Consider the following 25,652-nt stretch of genomic DNA (forward strand, 5'->3'; position numbering starts at 1 on the left):
GATACTCCTCCATCTACTTTTAATAATGTATTAGTCATGCACTGAAAGGTCATAAGGAATAATGTTCACTAATTGTTGGGAAGACAACATGTTGGTGTAGACACATGGGTAAAATTATCATTGTTCTAGAAATATGTGAGATTTTATACCATGCAAATAGTAACTGGTATCATATTAATAAGCTTCCATGGATTTTTATGATACAGTGTCATGAGTTACGGCAAATGATGCCTCACAACAGGCCTACGTGACCTGGCGAGAACCCCTTGTTTCAACGACGTACCCATCTCCGACTTCATTCAATCATATTAAATTGATTTACAAAATTTCTTGTAATTCTGTCAGTAATTTTTCGAAAATGTCCGTGAGAGAAAACAACAGCATCTCATCGTAAATAGCATCTCACAAAATAAAATTATCACCAAAGAAGAACAAACATTCCCTTATTTTTAAAAGATTTGAACACGTTAATAGAGACCCATCGGTTGAACGAGTACGGTTACGAATTGCAAAATTGGGAAGCTGCGACAATACACTGGGATTAAGGATTTGTGCCATGTGGATTGCTGCATGTGAGTACCAGCGAGTAGAAATAACCATAATAATATATTCTGGCCAAATTGTAGGATCTACGTGCTTTTGTAGTTCATATTTGGAAGGAGATTATGAAGGTGGACGTATTTTAAATCGCATAGGAGGCTTCGTAGCACCTCTTCCTTAGCGATTTATTCAGCATTTTACATTCTGTCATTGCCTTGTATGTTAGGCTATATCGTTTTAATGTCGATGAATTTTCAATCAGTATCAAAGCTGCAAGAGGATCGAGGTGTAATGAGCGGAATTAAATCGCTAACTCGACTTAGCATAACTTATGCTGAGGAAATTATAATTATTTTGTCGGCACTGTGGTGATTATTAACTTATTATAATTCCTAGAATAAGTACTCAGCTACAGTAGCACTCAGCCACACTACCATTCAGCTACACTACCACTCAGCCACAATACCACACATTACCAGTATCCACACTACCACCCAGATATCATTACCACATTACCACTCATCCACAATACAACTCACCCACACTACCATTCAGCCACACCCACTCAACCATACAATGGTACCACTCAGCCATACTATCACTCAACCACACTACCACTCATTCATACTACCATTCTGCCATACAGCTGCCCAGTCACACTCATTCAGCCATGCTGCCACTCAACCACACTACCACTCAGCCACACTACCACTTAACCACTCAGTCACACTACCACTCAACCAAACTACCACTCAGTCACATTACCACTTAACCACACTACCACATTACCACTCAGCCACACTACCACACTTCCACTCAATTGTAGTAGGGTAGCCAACCAGGTGAGTAAACCCAACCACACTTCCACTCAACCACACTTCCTCTCAACCACACTTCCACCCAACCACACTTCCACTTAACCACACTACCACTCAGCCACATTACCACTCAGCTACACTTCCACTCAACCACACTTCCACCCAACCACAGCTCCACTCAACCACACTTCCACTAAGTCACACTACCAATCAACCATGCTACCACTCAGTCACACTACCCTCACCAACAGCAGCATTCACCAACACTACCAGTCAGCCACCTACCAGTTGACCACACTATCATTCAGCCACAACACCATGCAACCACACAACCTGTCAACCACTATACCACTCAGACACATTACCACTCACCAAAAAATTTGGAGTCAAGGACCATGTTGAAGATTATATTTAACTATACTTTTTTCACCTCAACTGCTTGCAGATTTTTGTAGTTTTCACATAGTTCATTGGCAGACAGACAGTGCAATTGCTCTGCATCCTTATAATATCACTCTTCTTGATTGGCACCATATTGTAGTGTTAATATTTTGTTAACTGCTCAGCACTGATGATGGGGAGATGACAGTTTTAGACCAAGTTAGAGTACTGTATTAGTAATGGTGCTGGTGGTAGAGCCTGGTTTATCTAAATGTTAACCCCGTGAACTGCTGTCTGAAGTTGCCCATCTCTTGCAGCTCACTGTCCTCCTTAGGGTGGACAGAGAGGGAACAGAGGGATGTTCATTTTACCAGTCATCATAGCTGGCTCTATATTGGTGCCACCATGTGAAAGTGTTCCTCTCCTACACCATCTACTAAAGATAAAGAATATTTATGCTTGGTTTCTTTTATATCTGTGTAGATGATAACTATATTCTGCAGATATCATTAGGCAGATACAGTGCAGTCATTTATTGATATATAAAATTTTTACATTCCAGCCTGAGTCACTCGCAAGATCTGTATGAAGTCATATAGGACTCAGCTAAAACAGTGTTATTTCCACAAATGAAGAATTCATCTTGAACATACATGTATAGTAGAGCTGCCTACCTATGTATGATGTGAGCAAGCCAGGTGCTAGTATATGGTACAGTACACAATTTATGCTGTACCATAACCTTACCAAAAGAGAGAAAATATGAATCCTTTAAGCCTTCCACTTATTGGCCATTTTTATTTGTCGTTAACCTTAACATCCTTGATAATTGGAGTAATTATCATTATTCTGCTTGAGAAGAAAAAGAATCCAACACACAAACAGGACAAAGACATTCTTAATGTGAAGAGAGAAAATAAATACAAAAATATCAGTCATAATGTAAACGCTGACCATTGCACTGAACCTGATAGTAAGTGTTATCAGACCAGTGGTAGGAAAGAGAAACCCATCCTAACACCTTATGAAAATGGAGTCAGTGGGACCAGTAAATCAAACAACCTCTGTGAAAATGGGAACAGTAGTACCAACAAAATAATCGTCAGTAATGTCTATGAGTATAAAGAAGGCACTGAAGGGACAGATGAAAGCAGGGAGGAAAGTACTTGTTCCAGCAATGAAGAGGGTTCTGGAGAAGCCAGTAAGCAAGTGAGACAACCTCGCAAGAAGCACAAATGTAGCAGTGGTGACGGTGGTGGTGGTAAGAGTGAAAAAACATGCTCGAAGAAGATGGCTGTGTCTGTATCTACCATTTTGATGGATGCTGGGGATGAAGTGTTGCAGGTACAGTGGTTGATCCCTGTTTTTCATTAGCAGAGAAACAGTAAGGGTCAGAAGTTCACCTGGTAGTCCACTGTGTCTACTTCACACTTAAGGCATGTTTGCCACTTTCCTCCCTGACACGTTGCATCAAAAAAGAATTGTACATGAGCAGAGAAATAAATCAAGCCTCTTAAAGTCTTGGAATATTAGCCAGCAGAGGAAAGTGGCAGTTGTAAGTGGTGAAATATTAGGTACAATTTTTCCCCCTAACTGTACGGACCATCAGGCACAATATCGGTCAAGGCTGAATAAAATATCACTGTAGTCAGCTGCAATATTAGTGTCTATAGATTTACAGAAAGTTAATAAGTACCATGCTTAGTTTTGTTATCATGTTTTCCCTTTCATTGCTTTCTGGACCCTACTTCACCTGATACTTAGGAAGGATAAAAGTTGATGATAATGATGATAGTTCTCCATCTGTTGTGTTTTCTGATTCCTGGACCCTGTCTTTCTTCATCCATAGGTTAAAAAAAAAAAAAAAAAAAAAAATGATGGTGGTGATGATGTGCTTTTGTTGTTGCAGAGTAGTTTAGAAGATCTTGCGGCTGAGTTCCAGACTGGAGGCCTCACATGTTCCGTCAGACCAGTTGGCAGGGAAAACCAATGGTTTATAAAGAATGTGAGTAGCTGTAGCCATGCATCAGTGCTGGTGAGGTTTACCTTTAATGAACCTGGTGGCACCCATGTAACCAGACTGTAGAATTGCCTAGTTATATAAATGACCTCAAGCTCCCTCCCAGTCCCTCAAAAGAAGGAGGATGGACTGCAGGAAAAGGGCAACTTCAGCCTGCAATTCATGGGATGCATATTCAGATGATCCTGGAGCAACAGCAACAACACCAGCAGTAGTGATAGCTGCCAAACAACAACAGTGTGGCCGTTGGTTTAGATTAGTTCTAACCACACTCTGTTCAATCTGACTAGATAGAAATACAGTATTAGGCAAAGTTTTGTCTGTTATATATTTATATAAATTGTTCTTTTAAGAAATATTAGGCAAACTTTTGTCATCTGCTCTACATAATTATGCGGACTATTCTTTTCTCAACAGGATGCAGCACACCTGCACATATTTTTGGTAACTACATCCATAAGTAAGCCTCACCTTCAACTTGACATCACAGATGGAAGCCCAGCATTTTTGTATAGTGTGGTGTGCCTAGCTGGGACCACTGCACCTGATGTTAGATTGGTGAGACCAAAAGCAGCCAAATAAATTATGTGTCTGCTGTATCTGTCAATACCGTATACCTCTCTTTGTCTGTCTGTCTATCAATCTATTGTATGTCTATATCTGTCTGTGTCAACCTATCAATCTATAGATAGACAGGTACATTGGTAATCCAACATATATTACTCTCCAGTCAGGTGAGAAGCTGTCCACTGCATTGTCTCAAGTAGGAGGAACAGAGTGGCTGCCTGTCACTGATGTCATTTTGGACGAGAAGCAAGACTGCTCAGCACTGACTGCACAACAATATATCACCAAAGTACTGAAGAAAGCTGCCAGGTCATAAGTACAGTACTGTCGTAGCTTCTTTCTGTCTGAGTGCATTAATTGGTTGTGTGAATGGCAGTTCTTATCATAAATAGTTGTTAACAACCTTTACATGCATAGTTGGTGCTGATGAGGGGTTGCCTCCCCACAGAGGCACCGATACACCTGGTTTAAAAACCTGCCCAGGGATATATCCTTCAGTTCCTCCCAGCTTCCCAAAAGGAGGATGGTGTGCTGCAGTATTAGTTTCCTGCAGCCCACAGGGTTTGTGTCCAGATGAGCCAAGGGTTGCAGCTATTATTATTACAAGTACAGTTGGTGCCAGTGAGGGATGCTTTGCCATGGTGGCAGTGTTATAATTGGGTGACAACACTGCCCATTTATACAAACTTCCCTTGAATTCCTCCTTATCCTCTGCAAGGAGGGTAGTGGACTGCAGGAGAAAGACAGGTAAAGCCTGCTGTTCAGTATCCTCCATTCATTAGATGGGGAGGGAGCTGAGGGATGTTTGTACAGTATAACCAGACAACAAATCTGACCACTTATGTCAGTGTCACTACATGAAATCATTGCCATCCAGAACCAGTTTGGTGATATTAGGGAACTGAAGTTTAGATGAGCAGCTTATAAGCAGCACAGTATATTGCATTCTCCATTTTCATCATCATCATCATCATTTGGACCACCTTTCCCACCCTAGGGCAGGGTGAGGAGTAGCACCATATAAGTATATTCAGTATTAAATAAATTACAGATCTCTGACATAAGGCAGTTTTCATTGTAAAAAATCACAGACTTTTTCTATATACCTAGTATACTGTATACAATAAACTGGGTAGACTGGCAAAGCAGCTACCAGTGGAACTGAAGTAAACTTAACAGTAGTAGTAGTTGCAACCCCAGACTCATCTGAACATGAACCCAGTGGACATCAGGTCAAAGTATCCCATCTTCTGCAAGTCACCATCCTCCTTTTGGAGGCTAGGGAGTAGACTGGGGGGTTTATATAACCAGGTTACTCCCCTATCTGGTCATTTCAGTACCACCACATGAAGATATCTCTAATCAGCACTGTGGACTTAGCAAGATATAATTAAAAAAAAAAAAAAAGTTGCATAATGATTTGTTATTGCATTTCAACAGATCCAAGAAATGCTGTGGTACAAGTTGCAGCTCCAAGAAGACAGTGGATATTGAGGATTTGGTCACATCATTCCTACCAGAAGTCATGCCAGTGAAAACATAACCTATACTTTCTTCAGTTTACCTTGACGTATATTTGTTTTTTCTGTATCTTGAATAGTGCTGTAACAAGAGATGAACACTAGTATGCTGTGGAAGGGGTGAACAGCATAGACTTATTGTTGTCATATTCTGCCGCATGGCTACATGACCAGGAGCAAGACAAAATTCTGTCAAGTTAAAGTAAAAATACAACCTGTTACTGTATATGTGAGTGACTGGAAATGAGGGGGAGGGGAAGACTGAGGATGAAAAGAAGGGATGGAGAGAAGATACATGAGTGAAGATCATGCAAGTGGGAGGGAGGGTAGCCTGATGGAGGTCAGGGTGACATAGAGGCAATTTGTGTGTGGCCACTTTCCCCCCGGGCTGTGTTAATAGAACTGGCAGACTCATACCATAATGCATTAACTGTTTTGTGATAAGCCAAGTGTTTCATGGTGCTCTTTTTTTTTTTTTTTTAATTATAAACACAGGATAAGAGCTGAAGTGTATTAATTTTCACTACTGCAGCCAACACATTCATTTTACTGTAGGTAGTGTATTGTGAGCAATATTTTAAATGACTTTGGAGATTTTGTAATACAAATTTCCAATTATTATTTCTGCTTATTACACCTCAGTATCCTCATGTTTGTAATTGATGCAAACAGTGTCAGATTTTAAAAATATAAATAAGGTACAGGGGAATGTTTAGATGTAATTTGCTAAACATTAAAGAAGAGGTACTATGAAGTCTCCAGTGCTGCTTAGAATATATGCCTGGGGTGGGAGACTCAAAAAATGTACAGTCAGTTCTGTCATACCTATGACTGTTTTTTCAAGAAGGACAAGGAAAGAAGTGTGCAGAATGTTTCCAAGTATTGAATTAATCCTACACCAGGGAAATTGTAGCTATGAGAGGATAAGTTATCCTGTTATAACTTATTGCAGAAAGATACAGAATTTTCCAATGACTTTAGTTCTTCCTATGAATCCTGGTTACGACAGGAAATCAATCTCAGATATTTGAGAAATCCAACTTTGTATAGTAAACCCATAGTACCTCAATTAGTGTAGTTCTGGGAATACTTTAAGGTGTATGGTGATTATCACTTTATGGAAAAATGCCTTTAATACATCATGGTTGCTATCAGTTTCCTCTTATCAGAGTAAACCTCTTTCTGCTGAAGGGTTAATAATGTACTGTAGTGTTGATGTAGATGTTCTGGAAAGCATTAGAAGTACTTTGATATGGTCTGGCCATGTGGAGGAAATGAAGACAAAGAATGACTTGGTGAGTTTGTGTAAGTGATGTAGAGGGGAAGACTAAGGATAAGATGGAGGGATGGGGTAGAGAGGTATATGAGGGTGGTTTGAATTGGATAAAGGGCAAGTAAGATGGAATGTTGCCTCCCTTCTATTATTTTACAGATACAGTACTTTATGGCAAATACTCAGATGAAGTTGCATCCACTGTGTCCCCTTCCTGTGTGTTCCCCCATGATACATGGATATCTGATAGTGCTCATGACTTAACTGTCATACCGTTGTATTCCAGAACTTCTGCCTATCAGAATTCCTTTACTCCCTGAACTGTTTCTCTCTGGAACTCGCTTCCATAGATAGATTAGTTCTCCCCAAACTTCGATGCGCAGCAGTTCAAGTCAAACTATTACAAATATTTTATGAATGGAGGACACCTGTAATCTGGTGTATGGAATTATTTTTTTCCTTTGTTCTGCATTAAAAAACAAACAAAAAGTGAAATGCAGGAGATCTGTTTGTGACCATCCTTTCCAGGATTAAGGCAGCTGCCTATAGACTGACATACAGTGTTCAGTACTGTTGTACAGGAAAGGCATGCCTTCACGTGGTGGCACGGAGCTGTTCGTTAGGGTAATACAGATGTCCCTCAGCTCACTCCCTATCCCTCAAGGAAGGATGGTGGACTGCAGGAGAAGGATAGCTCCAACCTGCAGTCTGCCAGGTTTATGTCTAGGGGCACAACAACAATTTCTCCACTGTACACCTTTTTTGCCTACAAAAGCTACATTCAGTACACTTCCAGGAGTTCTTCCTGTTTCTTGGTATTTACAGTTTAAAATACAGAAACTTTGTTGTACATATGAAGCTGGACATGATGCTGGAGTGTCATGGTCGTGTGCTAGCAATTTGTAAATAAACATACAAGTGTAATCTGGCATGTTTGTGTACCTACAGACAGATCCCTAAGGGGTACAGTTTTCTTAGCACATACCTGGGTAATGGAACTGTCCAATTATTTCAGTACCACCAAGTTCCCTTTTCAGTGCCACCAGGGGGCTAGGCAAGATTAAATCAAGGGTCTCCAACAAGAACAAAAAGTCAAGCATGTGCTGTTCTCATACATCTGGCACTGCAACACAGATTAGAAAATTGATTACCTTAGCCACAAGTGAAAGTAAAATTACACTGTACAGAAAAGTAATTATGATCTGATTCAACTTCTGTGCATTAGGTGTCTACATGATCAAGATTAATATGGAAAAAGGAAAATGAGTATGATAATTTATTTCACATTTTATATAGCTTATTTTTTTTTCATGTTACAGTACTCTAAATCTTAAAACTATTAAAACAAACATCCTATAAACTTAGGCTGTCAATATTTTGCATAACCAAAAGCATAGCCATACACAGCAAAATACAGAATTATAAGTTGACAACTAAGAAAACACATCTGCACATTAACCCAGAGACACGGTACAGTAAAAGTCCTGTAATCCGAATGGCAGAGGGCCGAGAGTTTCGTACAATTGTTTTTTTCGGACTATTGGGCGGGACCTTTGAAAACATTGGAAATATGTACATAATCGCTACATGTCAACAAGTGGGTTGGTGGAGGGTTAGTGCCCCTCCCTGTAAAATAACTCAAAGTCAATGGCCACCCCTTACAGGATTATGGCATCTGGCAATAGATAGACAGATCTGGGTTATTTTTTTTAGACACCGGAAATGCATGGATGTGTAGCTGAATAGTTGCAGACAGGTACATCCAAGTCCAAGAGCATGTCCGAGCCAGATAAATCCTTAAATAAAGCCCAGAAAATTTTGAAAAAAGCCCAGAAGAATTCAAAAAATTTTGCCTAAAAAAATTTGTAGAACTGGGATATTCAGATTATTGGTGGTCGGACTGGAGGATTTTTACTGTCCTTCTTTTTCATATAATTCTTGCTCTCTCTCAAATGTTCTATTCAGTTCAGGATTGACTTTTGCAGGTAACAAGAGTTAGATACAGTCTTTCTACATCCCCTGAAATACAGTATGAATGAATCTTCAAGTTGAATAAAATCATGCAGTAGCAGCAAGAATAAAATACAGTATGCTGTGGTGCATATGTTCCACTCTGACAAATCTCCCAAACCCTTCCAATTCATCTGATCACCAACTGTGGTCAGACCGGAGGATTATTTTGACCTGCAACCAAAGAGACTCATTTCTACATCACAACTAATCATCATCATCATCATCATCATCATCTGGACCTCCTTTCCCACCCATGGGCAGGGTGAGGAGTAGCAGTGTCTAGACAGCCAAAGTTTGCCCAATTCAATTGGCCACACTTCCATTCACTCAACATTCAAGCCCTCAAAATCCTGGTTCCATCAGATAGGCAAAAAAAGACTTTCACCATGTGCTGTAGCTTTACATATACTGTACCTATCTGACAGAGCCAATCCGAATGCTGTAACATGAAATAGGGGTGCCAAATCCCTAGTTATGCGCCTTCCGCAAAAAATTCATCCGTCCAGCTTGGTCACTTGTCAGTCCCTTAGCCTCACCAACTTCCATACCTCTCTTCCTCACAAACTCCTCACAGACACACACACATCATAAATAATATTTAATGAAGTTCAAGCAGCCACAACTGAATATTCAAGTTGTGGGAGTGGCCCAAATCTGTTAGGTAAAATTAAACTAACTACAAAAATGACACGTGGATTTAAGAGGTTAACCCAGTAACCCCAAGGATTCTTTCTATCTGACAAATTAAGCTTTGGACAGGCTTTCCTAACTGGAGGGGTTAGATGCGGAATTAATAAATCCTTCGAATACAAGAAGCCACTCCTGATCTGAATAAAATCATCCAGTAACAGCAAGAGTTCAGTAAAGAGCACATCACCTGGATTAAAGAGGTTAAGGATCTAACCACAAAATATGGTAATTTAACACAACCCACTGAGACTGATGAGCAGTTATTCATATCAGCTGCAATAAAACCAATGGGAAAGTTAAAAAGTAACAATGAGTGATATTGGACACACAGCACACCAGTACAAAAAAGGCTCTATTATTAATGCCTACTGACTGCAAAAGGGATCACTAAGGCAGGTAATGTTGCAAAAGTTCCCCTAGAACAAAACACAACAATTGCAATTATATTCAGGTCCCCAATTGTCCTGCTGGGTGAACAGGGATAAGCAAACATTATCCAAGTCTTTTAGCTGGCATCTGGATTTGCTAAACTCTCTTTACTATAACTCGGGCCAGGTTTTCGTTCTTTTGCAACTTAATTCACATAACCGAGCACAGTAGTAGAAAAAAGTAGTACAACTCCAATTCTTCATGACTGACATCACATTCTAGTGTACATCCGTTACAACTCAGCATGCATGACAGAGATATGTCAATTTTAGGCCAAGGTAGAGTTAAAAGAGTATACCACTGCACCACTGCCTCTCCTGCCAGTACACTATCTGAACTCACGAATACGAAACCACATTGTATATTTTTATCGTCATCATCATTATCACCGTCATCTATACCTCTTTTCCCACATAAGAAAAGGGTGAGGATGTACAAAATGGTAAAGAACCTGCTATTATTATAGCATGTCTGATCTCACCTGACTAAGCTCTGTAACCATTCTTCAGCTCAGGTGCAGGCCAAGTTTAGACAGATTCAAGTTTAAATTAGACCAGTATCCAAGGAGACTCATTCCTACCTCTTAATTATCGTTCATTGTGTTACATGCCCTAAGAAGTGACTGCAGAGTATCCAGAAGATTTCGGTCAGCAATAATGCATATACTCTTCCTTATAATATTTGCTAGGTGACACTTATTATGTAAAACTGTAATAGATATCAATAAGTAAATGGCAAAGTACTTATACAACTCAAAATTGCATGAATCAGTTCACTAGTTACGATAATAAGAAATCCTACATGGAACTAACTGAAATTTCAGAACTACTGTATTGCTCATGGACAGTCAGGAATAAGTTGCGGAGTTACTCTGGTAACACGCAGTTATTTTTGGCAGCAAAGGACTGAAAAGAAAAGGCCTTCAGTAAACAATGAAAATCTGTCATTTTTATTTATAAGTTATATATTAGAATATTAGTGAATGCTTTAAAGTTGCTTATTTTCATTTTTGTTGTCTCCATGGATGACAACAAAGTGGAAACTCGGCATAAGTTAGCAGGTTATTTAAAAGGGCTCGATCAATAAGCACAAATGGAGACAACTTTTACTCACAGACATGCAGCTTTTACACCACATCTGACCATTTTTCTGCTAAGAACATTCTCTGAATGACTTAATACCGTATAAGCCTGAGAACTATTAGTGAATGAAATATAAAAAAAACTCGCAAATTTGCCGGAGTCGGAGCTCCTTGGAGAATGTAAACTTGTGTCACAGTCTAGGATCCTCGGTGCCTGAACAATTGGCAAGAGTAATAAAATGCAATAACTATATCACCAAGTTCAAAACTTCCAAATCAGCATTTTCAGGTAGGCAGGACATAGTGGTTTATTTAAAAAGAAAGATATTACAGATTTAAAGGTTGAACAAGTATGTGATTTTGCACTGCATGAGTTTGTAAGCCCATGTTTTAGTCCTCTTTACTGCCTAGTGGAAGAGAAAAAGATATAATCTGTCATACCTATTTTCCATCAATAGGGAATAAAGTAGATAATTATAATTACTGTATGTGGGGGGGGAGACAATAAACAAGAGGCAGAAAAGGTCTAGCTGCTGCCTCAGGTAGGGTATCCTTACGACGAATAATTTTATTTTTCCGGCATGCTTATTGCTTCACTATCATCACCATAGCATTTGAAAAGCAGGTAGCATATTACACTCACAAGAATTTTCCTAAGTTGGCCTTCAAAACAAGACCATCTGCATTTGAAATCCTGGGATGTACATACATAAGGAGCACGGGGATATACTGTGTGCCACACACGAAGTAATACATTACATGTTCAAATTGGGAAAAAGTACGTTACAGGTTAGCTCCAAATATATCACTGCCTCACGATATTCGTCTCCCATAATTCTTAGCGTGATATACTGTGCTCTGTAAATGTGTGTATGCATATATATATATATATATATATATATATGATGTGGGGTTGAAGTAGAGAAGTTTTTACCTTATAATCACTGAGTTTTCACAGTGTCTGAAGCAATCTATAACTCTGCCATCACTTCTTGGGGCGACTGTACAGTATCTGAGTTGTGGGAGTGGCCCAGTTCTGTCAGGTGAAAACAAACCAGCTACACAGTACATAATTTTTTTTCTTCTATTTTATTAATGTTCATCAGGACAAAATACCAAAATATATATAAATATATATATATGCCATCAGGCTGCAACACATACAGAACAAAACAAAATTACAACAGTTTGTGCTTTACTGGCTACAATTTACCTACAACATATACTGTACAGTAACAATGTTTTCAGCCTTTGAGCCAGTACAATAATATAACACAGACAAAGAAATAAAACACAGGATTATATATATACAGTCAGCTCTCACTTAATGCACGAACTGAGTGCACAAACTTCACATAACTTGGAAGGCAATTTCTGAGGACAGGAATGGTCAAAACACAAAAACGACAGATATAACGCAGGTGAAAAAATCTGCCCATTTTTTTGAAAACTATACCATGTTGAGACAATAGGGATTACGCAGCCTGAGGCCACAAATTATAGTTTAAACAGTCATTATGCAAAAAAATTGGTCATAACGCAGTGGGAACAGACATAGCATGGGCAGCGATAGTCGCAGCACGGGTTGCATCAGCCAATGACATATGGCTGTCACATGTCTGTGCAGGTATGGTCCACTGAGCATTCCTGCCCCACCTGAGCCTACAGTACTCTCTTCCTGTGCTCTAGCTCCACACATGCTGTGTATTATCTTTGCTCTTTTTTTTTTTTTTTTTTCGCCACCTGAGGACCAGTAGGAGCCCTGCCCTGTCTCGGGACCCCACTCCCCCTGCCTCCAGCAAGCCCACAACCTCTTCAATTCAAGGTGAGGAATCCTCCAGTGTTTGTATGTAATGAAGTCATTATTAGGTAGGTACGGTAAATAGTCTGGGAAAAATCCCTGAAAACTGTCCCAAAAGGTGAACCTGGGGGTGGCTAGGGTACCATGAAACCCTTTAACATGTAAACATATGGCCCTATAAGATGAAAATCTCATAAAGCGGGACCTTCCGGGAACAACATTCACGCATTATGTAAGAGCTTGCTCTCTCTCTCTCTCTCTCTCTCTCTCTCTCTCTCTCTCTCTCTCGTGTGTATGTATATATATACAGTGTATATATATATATATATATTCCTCACCCTGCCCTTGGGTGGGAAAGGAGGTCCAGATGATGATGATGATGATGATGATGATGATATATATATATATATATATATATATATATATATATATATATATATATATATATATATATATATATATACTGTATGTGTATATACACATATATACTGCACATGTTGCACATGTTGTTTTTATTGTATTTAATGGTCTCAGGCTCATCTGAGCATGAACCCAACTGGCTGCAGAGTCAAGCTGAACCCAACAGGCTACAGGTTGAGGCTGAACTTCTTCAGTACTTCCTCCTCCTTTCAGGGATAGAGTGGCATCCTTCTCCAACACCTGACTACCAAGGTAACAATGTCACTGCAAAGAACAGTCAGGCAAAGCTTCAAACTATCACTTTAACACTGGACAGGTGCTGGAGAGGGATGCCTCCACATGGTGACAGTACTGCTCAGTTTTACAACTGTACTATACTTTAAGTCCCTCCTTATCTCCTGCAAGAACGATGGTGGTTTACAAGAGATAGTGAACTTTAACCTGCAGTCCATTGGGTTCATGTTCAGAAGAATCTGGGAGTACTAGTGCAACTACTAACTGTGAATAACAGGTATTTGTTCCATGTAAACTCCAGCAATGAACATAACTCCGTCCATGCGTCGGGGAGAGGCTGAGCGCAAACAATGAATCACCAGTACACAGGCAACACCACTGAAAATGGCTGCCATAATGAGTACAATTTTATCAACTAAACAGTGTTTTAACTTATAACAGCTGCTGTGTTTTAATTCAATGTCAATGAGAAAAGTGCTGGGTATAATGAGAAGGCATCACCAAAATTCAATTATGATTAAGAAAATGTAGGGCAACACAAGTTACTTATCACCATCACCCTAATCATATCCACATGAACACTGGAGCGAGTACTAGCCAAAACTAGGAAAGGGAGCACACAAAAGCAGGTTAACTATCAACACAGCAACCAGTGAAATAAGCCACACAATTATTCTGTCTGTTTATGGCCAGATGCCTTAATCCTGGAGTGGAAGGCCACAAACACAGTATCTCTATGTCACCCTGTCCTCTGCCATCAAGCTGCCCTACCTCCAACTTACACCGCCTTCATTCACATACTCCTCCACCTCAACTGTCTTCCCTCCCTTTTCTTCCTCTCTACCTAACTCTCACACACTCCTATAAATTTCTCATTCTCCATTCTCTCCACATGGCTAAACCATTTCAGGGTACTGCTAACATTTCCAGCACATCCACATAAAATGCCATTCACTCATTCAACCCTTCAAAATCTTTGATCAAACTCATGGGCAAAAATCCATCCATACATATTTATCATTATCACGACCTCTTTTTTCCAGCTAAGGATGGGGTGAGGTAGGGTCCAGAAAGCAAGGAATGAGAAAGATACAATAGAGAGAGAACTAATCAGCAGTATGCCTGTGAAGTGGGCCCAACACTTATTCATTCACCATTCAATACATGATTAAGAAAATACCATATCAATAATTAGAGAACAAATGTTGCTACAGTTCTTGTACTACAGACAAGACTTCATGAATTACAACATCCTACACTGTATTGTGAAAAAGTATATTAATAAATAGAAAAAAAAAAAATGCCAGTCCCATATTAACCATTTGAGACATAGAGGCCTAAGACTAAGTCACTACAGTCCAGTCCAGTACATTTATGCCCAAATTCTAGAACGAGGCTTAAGCCGGACTTGGAAGTCAAACTTGGGACGGTCCCAAGATTACAACTTACTCAAGTCGGGCTCAGCCTGCTTGACTTAGCCATATGCTGAATCGATGTTCAAGTCTGACTTCACGAAATCGGGCTCAAGTTGTGGACTTCCAGCAAACCTTTGACTATTTTCAAATCAGCCAGTCCCAATAGTGACTTGTGAATATGGAATTTAACAAAGAAGGCATGCTAAATCAAAAGATGCCTTATAAGAACATTAGATGCAAGACATTTAGTCATTTCACGTCATCTGTGTGAATAAAACCGATAAAGAATTCAAGTACCAGTAATACAAAAAACAATAAATAATAGGAAGAACTGAGAATAATCCTTGGAGGGAAAGATGAAAGTTTAGTGAAACAGGCCATTATGCATATATGGGGAGGCTGGCACCAAAAATTACACTTTACTGCTAGACCAGTGACCAGTTACCGCCTGGCCTACAAAGGGGGAGGATGGCATGCTGTAAGGAGCTCGGGTAGGCCTACTAGGGAACCAAGACTTATCATCGTTAGTGGCTAACAGGATCACATTATGGTTGTCTGCCATAAAAATAAAATGGAGAATTAAGAATAGAGGCGGTAGTCTTCCATTAAGGCGAAAAGCTTTGGTGAAACCATCACTAACACTGTTGGTCTGAAAGTGGGGGTAGTGCCCTGTAGGCGCTGTCAGCCATATGACAATGTAATGCAAATAAGGATATCATAAGGCATTGCCAGCAACACTTGTAATATCATCAAATGATAAAAAATTACTTTAGTAAAACTTAAATAAGAGTACAAAATGAAGCATATATATCTTCCTGACAGCCAAATACTTTGTATATAAATATTAAATATTTTTTTTTGTTAAGGATCTAACGCAACCACCGTCTATTGTTGTACTGGGGTTGTTAATTAATTATTCATCATTTTAAAAGTGAATCTGCCCAACAAAATCATTAACCCCCCTTCTGCTGGCGACTTTAGCATCTCTGATCCCCCCCCCCCAACTGCCGAACGATTTTCGATTTTTTGTTTACAGCCTAGATAGGTTTGGTTTGATGCAAAACTCATAAACAACATCCTAATTGGTACCGTCAACTTTGGCCCCCCCATCGTGAAGGCACCTATATGTGAGGATAGGTGTGAAAAATGCAAGCAATGCCCATAGACTTCTTTCACTCCATAGGGGACCAGGTGGATTTCTTATGTGCTTGGCCATGGTATACTGAAGTAAATGCCCTGGTGATGCTCCCAATATGTCCTAGGAGCATGTGGGCATTGCTCTCGGGCATAGCGATATACGAGGGCCACAAGTGACACGTGGACATGCGCATGAGGAACTTTTCTAGCGTATGGCACACATTCTCTGCATCTACTATCACACTGAAGCACACTTATACACTAACACTGTCACTGAATTATGACTATGTACACACTGGCATCTGTTTTCACATTAGCCACATATGTATGGCATCTCTTTTGCACCCATGGTAATTTATGAGGTGTCTGTTTCACACAAACCACACTATTTAGGCATCTTTTTTAGCTACATCACTAATATACTGACAATATCTTTGAATTACGACTATGTACACACACACTGGCATCTATTTTCGTACTAGCTGCATATGTATGACTTCTCTCACCCAAAACTTGACCCCTGGTATTTATCTCCCACCTCTCTCAGTATCTCCCGCTCGATGATTGAAAGTGTCTCTCATGACGCGCCACATTCTAAACTAAATGCCTGGTAAATATTTCCCACCTCTCTCAATATTTTAATTTTTGCCAATTTTAAAATCCTAGGCAGTTTAGGAAAGGCTCTGGCACTGCCCGTGGCTAAGGGCATGGACGTTTATGAATGACTCTGGCAGAAGGGGGGTTTAAATAAGAGATCCATAAGATTTACATCCCACCCAAGCTCACTCAGAGGTGGGCTGGACTTGGAAGCATCCAAGGGGTGGTTGGGGTTTATTGCTCACGTAATGCCACTAAGGGATGAGTGAGGTTGGTCACTCTCATTTTAAATGTCAGGAGCAACTGCCTTGCCCCGGGCTCCTACGCTCCTCATGGGGCAACGTAGGATTGGATGATGGATGGATGGATGGATAAATAAGTTAATTCAGCAGGTTAACTCATTCAGTCTGATGGAGTTTTTGCACTGTACCGTTGCTGGTACTGCAACCTGACAACTTTATTCAACTCAGGGGAAATTTTCTGATTCTGAGCGGTAACAGACTGCCTACATCAAATGCTTCACTACAAAAGGGCTTTCCGGAACAGAATATAACCGAGTGATGGTATAAAAAATAAAATTACACAGGTGCATCTGGGAGTTCCTAACTCCACCAAGGCAACGTCATTCCCCTTTTCAAGATTTTCATAACCTTGACCTTGTCCTTTGACCTTCCCCCCCCCCCCAAATTTATTAATTATTCCTCTGATAGTCCTGAATCATTACTCAAAATTTTGTGCAATTCCATGCAATAGTTTTTTCATTATGATGCTAAGAGGCAAACAAAGACAGCAGACAAGCAAACAAACCAAGCCACCCCAAAATATTTTTCTTGGCAGAGTTAAATATACAGCATTATACAGTGGAGTTAAGGGTGTTTTTGTAAAAACTGCTTCCTCATCCCAAACCTTCCTTAGGTTGCCTATGGACATTCTACCCTCCACATTCATATCTGCGACCCTCCTTAACCAATCACCCTCTTCCATTTCTCTCAGCATGTCTAAATCATCTTAATGTACTAGTCTGCATCAATGCACTAATATGTCTTAAAACACAGTACAGTACCTGTAATACATTAGAAGAGGTCAAGAATGTTCTTCTGTAACTTGTTTCCTTTCCTATGACATCTGTGGTTGTGGCAGTGTGGTGGTTGTGGCAGTTGAGGCAGGAGGTGCAGGATTTGGTATGTGGTTGGTTACATAGAGGAGGTAGGTTGACACAAGCAGCAAGGCAGTAAGGAAGAGTAAGATGATGGTGGACATGGCATTGAAGAGATGACCGTACTCAAAGCGAAGGTACCACATCACTGCCAGCACTCCATACAGCAGTGGGGCCTGTGCAGAATACAGTACATTATTAGTATTTGTAAACAGTATTAGCTGTAGCAGTAGCAGTACAGCAGTAGTAGTAGTAGCAGAGGTGGTGGTGGTGGTGGTGGTACCAGTAGTAGTCAATGCAGTAGCTGCAGTAGTAGTAGGTTCACTACCCTTACGTTCACAACAGCAGGTAGGATGGGGCCAGAGGCAGGGAGATTCTACTTGAGACTGGCAAAGGTCATTTCTGGGAAGAAGCATCAACCTCGAGTTCTGTTATGGCCTGGATGAGACGTCGGTTGTAATTCTTCTTCGTGAGGTCTGCCCTGCTCTGCCTCAGGGACACATGATTATCAGTCCTCAGGCCTGTCTCTCTGGTGGGTATGGATTGCTAGGCTACTGTGGTCAAGAGCCACATGGACCAACAACTCCAACAGATTAATGTCCTTATTAGCACTAATATTAATATTAAAAATAGTGTAATAAAAGCAGTAGCATATGGCTGGTAACCACATTCGTTGGTGTGTTTGGGGCCAACAGATTGTATCATGAAGGTTAGTGTTAACCTTCACATTAAAACTCCAAATGGTGAACTGTATTATGAAGACTGATTTTGATCTTCACAATATACAGTAATTCCCAAATGGATGACATGTAGAAAAAAAAAAAAAAAAAAACAGCAGCTGCAGCAGCAGCAATAATAATAATAATAGTAATAATAATAATAATAATTATAATCATCCATCCATCCATCCATCACCCAATCATACATTGCCCCATGAAGAGTATGTATGATGGTGCGAAGGCTGCAGTGCTGTGGATGGTGAACTGAGTAAATTTTTCTCTTTGAAGGTTGGGTTGAAACAGGGATGTGTCATGTCTCCATGGTTGTTCAATCTGTACATGGATGGGGTAATAAAAGAGGTACAAGGTAGGGTAGTGGATGTTGGAGTGGCCCTGGTGAGAGACGGTAGTGTTTGGAAACTCCCTGTACTGTTGTTTGCAGATGATACTGTGTTGTTGAGTGAAGACGAAAGGGAGCTGCAAGGCTTGGTGGATGAGTTTGGGAGAGTGTGTAGGAAACAGAATCTAAAGGTGAATGTAGGGAAGAGTAAAGTGATGGTCTTTGAGAGAGGTGAAGTCAGTGAATGTACAGCGAGGTTGGACGGTGAGGAATTGGAAAATGTGAGTACGTTTAAGTACTTGGGTAGTGTGATGAGTAAGGATGGAGGTTTGGAGGGTGAAGTGCTTGAAAGGGCACAGCAGGGAAGAAAGGTTGCTGGTTCCTTGAAAGCAGCGTTAAGAAACAGGGAAGTGAGCATGGAAGTGAAAAAGTTACTACATGACAGTATTGTGATACCAACTCTACTGTATGGAAATGAAGCTTGGACATTGTTGGAAGGACACAAGTCAAGAGTGAGAGCAGTGGAAATGAGTTATTTAAGAGGAGCCTGTGGAGTCACATGGAGAGACAGGCTGACAAATGAGGATATAAAGGAGCGTTGTGGTGTGGATGAGGATGTGATAGGAAGCATTAGGAGGAATACACTGAGGTGGTTTAGCCATGTGGAGAGGATGGAGGGTGAAAGACTGACGATGAGAGTGTATATGAGTGAGGTGGAGGGGGGTAGAGGGAGGGGGAGGCCGAGGATGAGATGGAGGGATGGGGTGGAGACGTATATGAGAGAAGGGGGTGTGAGCTGGGAGCAGGGCAGTGAAATGATGGGGGACAGAACGATGTGGAGGCGATTTGTTTGTGGCCACCCCGAACAGGATTGAGGCGTCTGGCAATAGATAGACAGATAGAATAATATATATATTTTTTCATTTATCAACTAATCTAGGGTTGCCCCAGAGGAGCATAAGAACCCGGGGCTAGGCAAGTTGGTCCTGACATTTACGATGAGAGTGATTGGCCTCGCTCATCCCTAAGTGGTATTACGTGAGCAATTAACCCCAACCACCCCTTAGATTTAAACTTTCACTGACTCAATCCAATTGGAGTGCCTTACTTACCCACTAAACCACCAGGCACCATAATCTGGTTATATGGTTACCACCCAGCATAGTAAATGGTTTCCTTGTGTACAGGAAACCACTTGGCTTGTCACTCAGTGTGGTCACCCAATAGGAAGATATGGTAATAATATCTATCTATCTATATATATGGCAATAATAATAATAATAATAATAATAATAATAATAATAACAATAATAATTAATCATCATCATTAGTTAATAATAATAATGATCGACACTGATCGTCATCGTCATCATCATCATCACGATCATCCTGTATATACACTATTTGGTTTTACTAGCATTAAATGAGACAAGGTTATTTTGACATAAGAGGTCCAGGTGAGGTCAGTTGAGTGAAACACTGAGAATTTCAATACTTTTGGAGACAGGAATAATAGTAACACTGAAAGTAATATAAGAATATGGCAATATCTGCCTATTAGTACAATGTATATACTGGTACACTATCTGGTTTTACTAGCATTAAATGAGACAAGGTTATTTTGTCCCCATTCAGTGACCCTAGATGAGTCTTGATTAATGAAGATGGCTGTACTGAGTTGTGAGTTAGCGATACTGGTACTAAACTTTGCAAATGGGTGTTTAAGTATGAATGAACTGTGAAGTGTTGAGTCATCTGCATATGAATGGATGAGATTATGGGTGGCAGATATGAGATCATTAATATGAATTAGGAATAGGATTGGACCCAGAACTGGTCCTTGTGGAACTGGTCCTTGAGTGAGCAGAAATTGGAATATACATCATCTACTCGATCACTGAAATATGAGGAAATCAGAGGAACAAAAGATGTTAGTCCACAGCATGGGAATTTGGATAGCAGGGAAATGGTCCCACACTGTCAAAAGCTTTAGAAATATCAAGGGCTACTCCATGAGTTTCTCCATGCTGGTAAACTGATTAATGGATGGTGTGAGTCAGGAGATTATGTCTATCAATGGTGGATCCTTTGTGGCGAAAACCATACTGTCTATCACTAATTAAGTTATTGGATTCAAGAAGTTTAACCATGTACTTATTCATTACGATTTCAAATACTTTACCAAGAGATGTGATAGCTATTGGTCTGTAAGCATTGGGGTCAGAGGAACTTCTTTTCTTCGGAATTGGATGGATACTGCCTTCTTTCAAAGAATTATGGAACGAAGAAGTATGTATGCATAGTCTGAATAATTTGACCAGAACAGAAGCAAGTTCTGGGGAGAACTTTTTCAAAACAATTGGAGGAATTCCATCTGGGCCTGGAGCCTTATTGGTTGATAATTTGTCTAGGATGGATTTTACGTATCTAGTCTGTAGCTATTTTAAGTGGAGCAATTTCGGAAGAGTCAAGTCCTAGTACTGGGACGTTCTGGCTGACTTCCCCTGACGTAGAATTTCTAGCAAATGTACTGGCAAAGATATTTGCTTTACCACAAAGGGCATTTGTAATGTTATCATCTGAAGATTTTAGTGGAGGAATGAGTGATGACTTGTTAGTCATTATTGAAAGAACTAAGAGTTAACCAGAATATTCAGTTGTCATTATGACTGTTTAGTAGTCTGGATGCTTGGTTGAGATGAAAAGTTGACAGCAAGACTTATTACTGCTTTTGCATGGTTTCTAGCAATTTTAATACTGACTGAGCAATTCAGATGTTTTTTATTTTAAGTAAGAGTTATACACTAATGACTTTTCGGTTGCTGCTCTGGCACAACTGCCATCAAACCACTTTGGGGAGTTCGACCTTTTAGGGAACTGTTGACTCGGTATGAACAATTCCATACCAGCTGTATTAAGGCATCAATGTGGGACTGGGTAGAGTTGATGTTACTAGAGATGAAAGACTGCCATGGGATGTCAGCAAGATAATTTCTGAACCCACCCCGCCATGCCCTATCAAACAGCCATCTGGTCACCCTGGCAGGTTCAGAACAGGGAAGTGTGGGTGAACTGACCAATGAGGCTTTGATGAGATTGTGGTCAGAGAATCCAAGTGGTGACAGTACTACTATCCTGTATAGATCTGGATAATTTGTCAGGAATAGATCCAAGAGACAGACATCCTGGTCAGCATTATCTGGTATTCTGGTTGGTTGCTGTACCAACCATGTGAGATTAAATGTTTCTGCAAACAGCTCGCATTTTAGACCAGTATCATCAGTCCTGGCAGAATATGATAACCATTCTACATTATGTACATTAAAAATCACCCAGAACAGCAATTTCAGTGCTAAGGGTGAGGTAAACATTAGTCAACTGTGTAGATATGGGGTCAAATACACCGGGTTCTGAAGAAGCACTGGGGAAGCGGCAGACTACGCAAATATACTTGGCAGTATTTATATAATTTAGTTTACACAGTGAATAATTAAAATCAGTTGATGTGAAGTTTGAAACTGTGTCAACTGATAATTTAGATTTGATATAACAACAGATGCCACCCTGTCAGTCATCCCCTACTTTGCAGCTCCTAGAAGGGAGCAAGGCAATGATGTTGATGATGATGAGGAGGAGGAATAAACACACACTACCTGTATAATAAACTATCATCCTTACCAAGAGCCTGGAGACATATGCATCTTCCTCATCCTGTGCTGCTGCCTCTCTTGAGTTAGTTGTGTTGGTCTGCTGTGGCTGAGACACATGACAATGCACCACACAATTATCAAACAGACCGTACTGAGCCAGAGTTGACGTATCCTGACTGAGTAACTGCCCATTAAATATCAGTCTTATGCGTCTGTTGGCATCCATTTCTATGGAAAAGTGTTGTCTGAAATTGGAGAGAAATAAGTTGCAACATAATATATCTGAGAGTCCAAAGGAATGTCTGCAATTAGTACTGGTAAGTTTATTCTGGGGCCTGAACAGTAAGTCAATGAGAGTGTGGCCTAGTTAACTGATCAAGCTTTTGACTGTTTTCCCTCCATCAGGTCTCTCCTTGTTCTGTGAACTTACCTCACCTCATCCTTACTTGGGAAAAGAGATGATGATGATGATGATGATGACTGATGAAGCCACCACCAAACAATTTGTTTTATTACAGTATTAAGTTTGGAAAGGGCCTGTCATACTGGTGAGACTGTGGAAGGCTCTACGTAATCCCTCCAGTTCAAAGTCTGTAAACTTATATACAATCATCTGGAGGTAGCGTATATATTCTCTGTTCATTTTAACTACTCGGTACTGTAGGTACAAAACTGGCAACTGGCATCTCTCCATCTTGAATGATGAGCTATAACAATAAATTAACACTTGAATATGGTACAAATCACTAAGAAATGCTTTAGAAAGACTGTAAAGCAGCAGTACAGTCTTATGCTACCACCGACTTACAAGAAATAGGGAGTCCACCAGGTGTCCTACTTACCAATGCAAACCACACTATATACCTCTTACCTTTTAAAACTGCCAACCTGCTCAGTCAAGTGAGCAAAAACATGTCGCTGAGTTTCATCCAAGAACTTGAGACGTATCTTTATGCTGCCAGGGGGTCTTTCTTCTTCAGCTTCTTTGGCTGATTCAGCTTCCCCAAACAGATTTAGTGAAGATGGAGCTTCATTTGTACCACTGCATTCACAACTAGACACTTCCTCTACTTTAGCACTTTCACTGCATATTGATTCTGGCACTTTTGCACCTTCATTGCATATAGGTTCTTCTACATTTGCACCCTCACTGCATAATGATTCTGGCACTTTTGCACCTTCACTGCATAAAGTTTCTTGCACTTTTGCACCTTCATTGAATACAGATTCTGTTACTTGTGCACTTTCACTGAACACAGATTTTTTTTCTTCAACTGACCCATTAGATACTTCTGATGGTAGTGTGGCTGTTAATTGTTCAGAGAGTCTCTCTAGGTGTGTTGTAGTGGTCGTATCACCCATTGATATGAACTGCTGAAGCCTTCGTTTTCTGAGCTCTGTCTCAGGTATGATGTCTGCTTTTTTCTGAAGTGGTGGTTCGGATGGAGGACAGACATCACTTGTTTCTCTGGCACTCCTGTCATCTTGGCTTACCGGTACTTCTTGACTTGAGTCTCCCCTATTGTCTCCTTTATTTGAATGAGAGTGTGATAAGGACAAGCCACCCTCCACCCCATCTTCTCCTTTATTACAATGAGACTGCAGTAAAGGGGAGCCACTCTCACTATTTCCCACTTCCTTTACAAAACTATTACCGACTCTCTCAATCTGAGGAAGACTGGTATCTATGGTTTCCTCAGAATGATGAACAGATTCTTTGCCAGCTACTGCACTTTCCTTGGAGTGAGACTCTCCAATGGATTCTTCACTGGAAATCTTTTTAACTTCCATGCCAACTTCTCTGTGACTACTGCTTATTTCAACAGAGGAGGATTCTCTTTCCCTGGCACCAGATTCTTGTGTCTCTGTATTACTTGTGTTACGTTCCTGGTGAGACTGTTCCCTCTCACCATTATTTGAACTGTGAAACACAACAAATGCCACTAAAGGCTGCTCTCTCACATTAGTAGACAACCAGGCCAGACCAATAACTACTGACACAATAAGTATTATCAGTAGGGCTGTTACAGCATCATGAAAAGCTTCATAGCTGATCATTGTAGAATAAACAATTAATGGAGTCACATAAATGCTTGGGCCTCTTCTCTTTGTCTGTAGAAAACACAAATAAATGATTGCACACTCTCTTTTCTCAGTTTAACACATAAATTGATGGTTTCACGAAATGCCCGTGTCCTCTTTCTCCCTCGCTTTCTCATCTACCACATGTAACTTCTGAAAAGAAACAAATTTACTGTGAGAGAACAGCAATGAAATTTCACAGTTTTAAGTTTTCTAATACAGTAGCTAACTCTCCTCAATAAACTATAACTTACACCACAAAGACAAAAGGAAAAACAACTGGAAGCATTTTGGATAGCTAGACTAACTGTAATTAGTGATCAAGATCATTACATACAGTATTCTGTTAATTTACCTACACAGAGTATACTGTATTTTATATACCTGTATAGCTATATACAGTACTGTATTATTCTTTGCCAGAAAATTTTTGCCAATAGCAGAATTTATCCTGAAAAACTCAAAACTTTGTTTAAATATGCAACAGTAATGTGATTTCTTATAATAAAGGTCTTTTACCCAAAATCCATGCAGCAAGATTGTGAAATGAGGTGGAGAAGGACCCCTTCACATGGTGGCATAAAAAAAACTGGACAGTGGAGCTGTCTGGTTATAATTATTTTTTTTTTTAATGCAAGGAAGAAGGAACCAAAGGCCATGAGCCTGCAAATTGTTCCCTACCAGAAAAAACAAAAATATGATAACAGAGAGCCAAATTCAAGATCTGTTCATTTCAAGATGCCTGAACACACTGCATTTGAATGACTGG

General features: G+C 40.1%; 2 protein-coding genes across 3 annotated transcripts in view; one reads left to right on the forward strand and one right to left on the reverse strand.

Moving 5' to 3' along the window:
* Positions 1-8,032, forward strand: part of LOC145397725 (uncharacterized) — a 296,131-nt gene extending 288,099 nt beyond the window's left edge. The window contains exons 1-6 of one of the 2 annotated variants that reach the window (XM_080270739.1): positions 482-572; positions 2,302-3,083; positions 3,649-3,744; positions 4,177-4,317; positions 4,490-4,635; positions 5,767-8,032. In XM_080270739.1, the coding sequence (XP_080126865.1) occupies positions 2,502-3,083; positions 3,649-3,744; positions 4,177-4,317; positions 4,490-4,635; positions 5,767-5,869 (1,068 nt within the window). In that variant the 5' untranslated portion in view covers positions 482-572; positions 2,302-2,501 and the 3' untranslated portion in view covers positions 5,870-8,032. Of the gene's footprint in view, positions 1-481; positions 573-2,301; positions 3,084-3,648; positions 3,745-4,176; positions 4,318-4,489; positions 4,636-5,766 lie in introns of those variants that run through there. The other variant, XM_080270740.1, reaches the window with a different exon arrangement.
* Positions 8,033-16,374: 8,342 nt separating this feature from the next.
* On the reverse strand, positions 16,375-24,859 carry LOC145397776 (uncharacterized). The gene is made up of 4 exons (XM_080270799.1): positions 23,673-24,859; positions 22,830-23,046; positions 18,060-18,268; positions 16,375-16,582 (listed from the first exon to the last, which is right to left on the reverse strand). The coding sequence occupies exons 1-4, from the start codon at positions 24,857-24,859 to the stop codon at positions 16,375-16,377; spliced, it is 1,821 nt and encodes a 606-aa protein (XP_080126925.1).
* Between the last annotated feature and the right edge of the window lie 793 nt (positions 24,860-25,652).

Source organism: Coenobita brevimanus, chromosome 43, assembly GCF_032717465.1.
Source record: "Coenobita brevimanus isolate Jiangsu-jjx chromosome 43, ASM3271746v2, whole genome shotgun sequence".
In the NCBI taxonomy this organism is placed as follows: domain Eukaryota; kingdom Metazoa; phylum Arthropoda; class Malacostraca; order Decapoda; family Coenobitidae; genus Coenobita; species Coenobita brevimanus.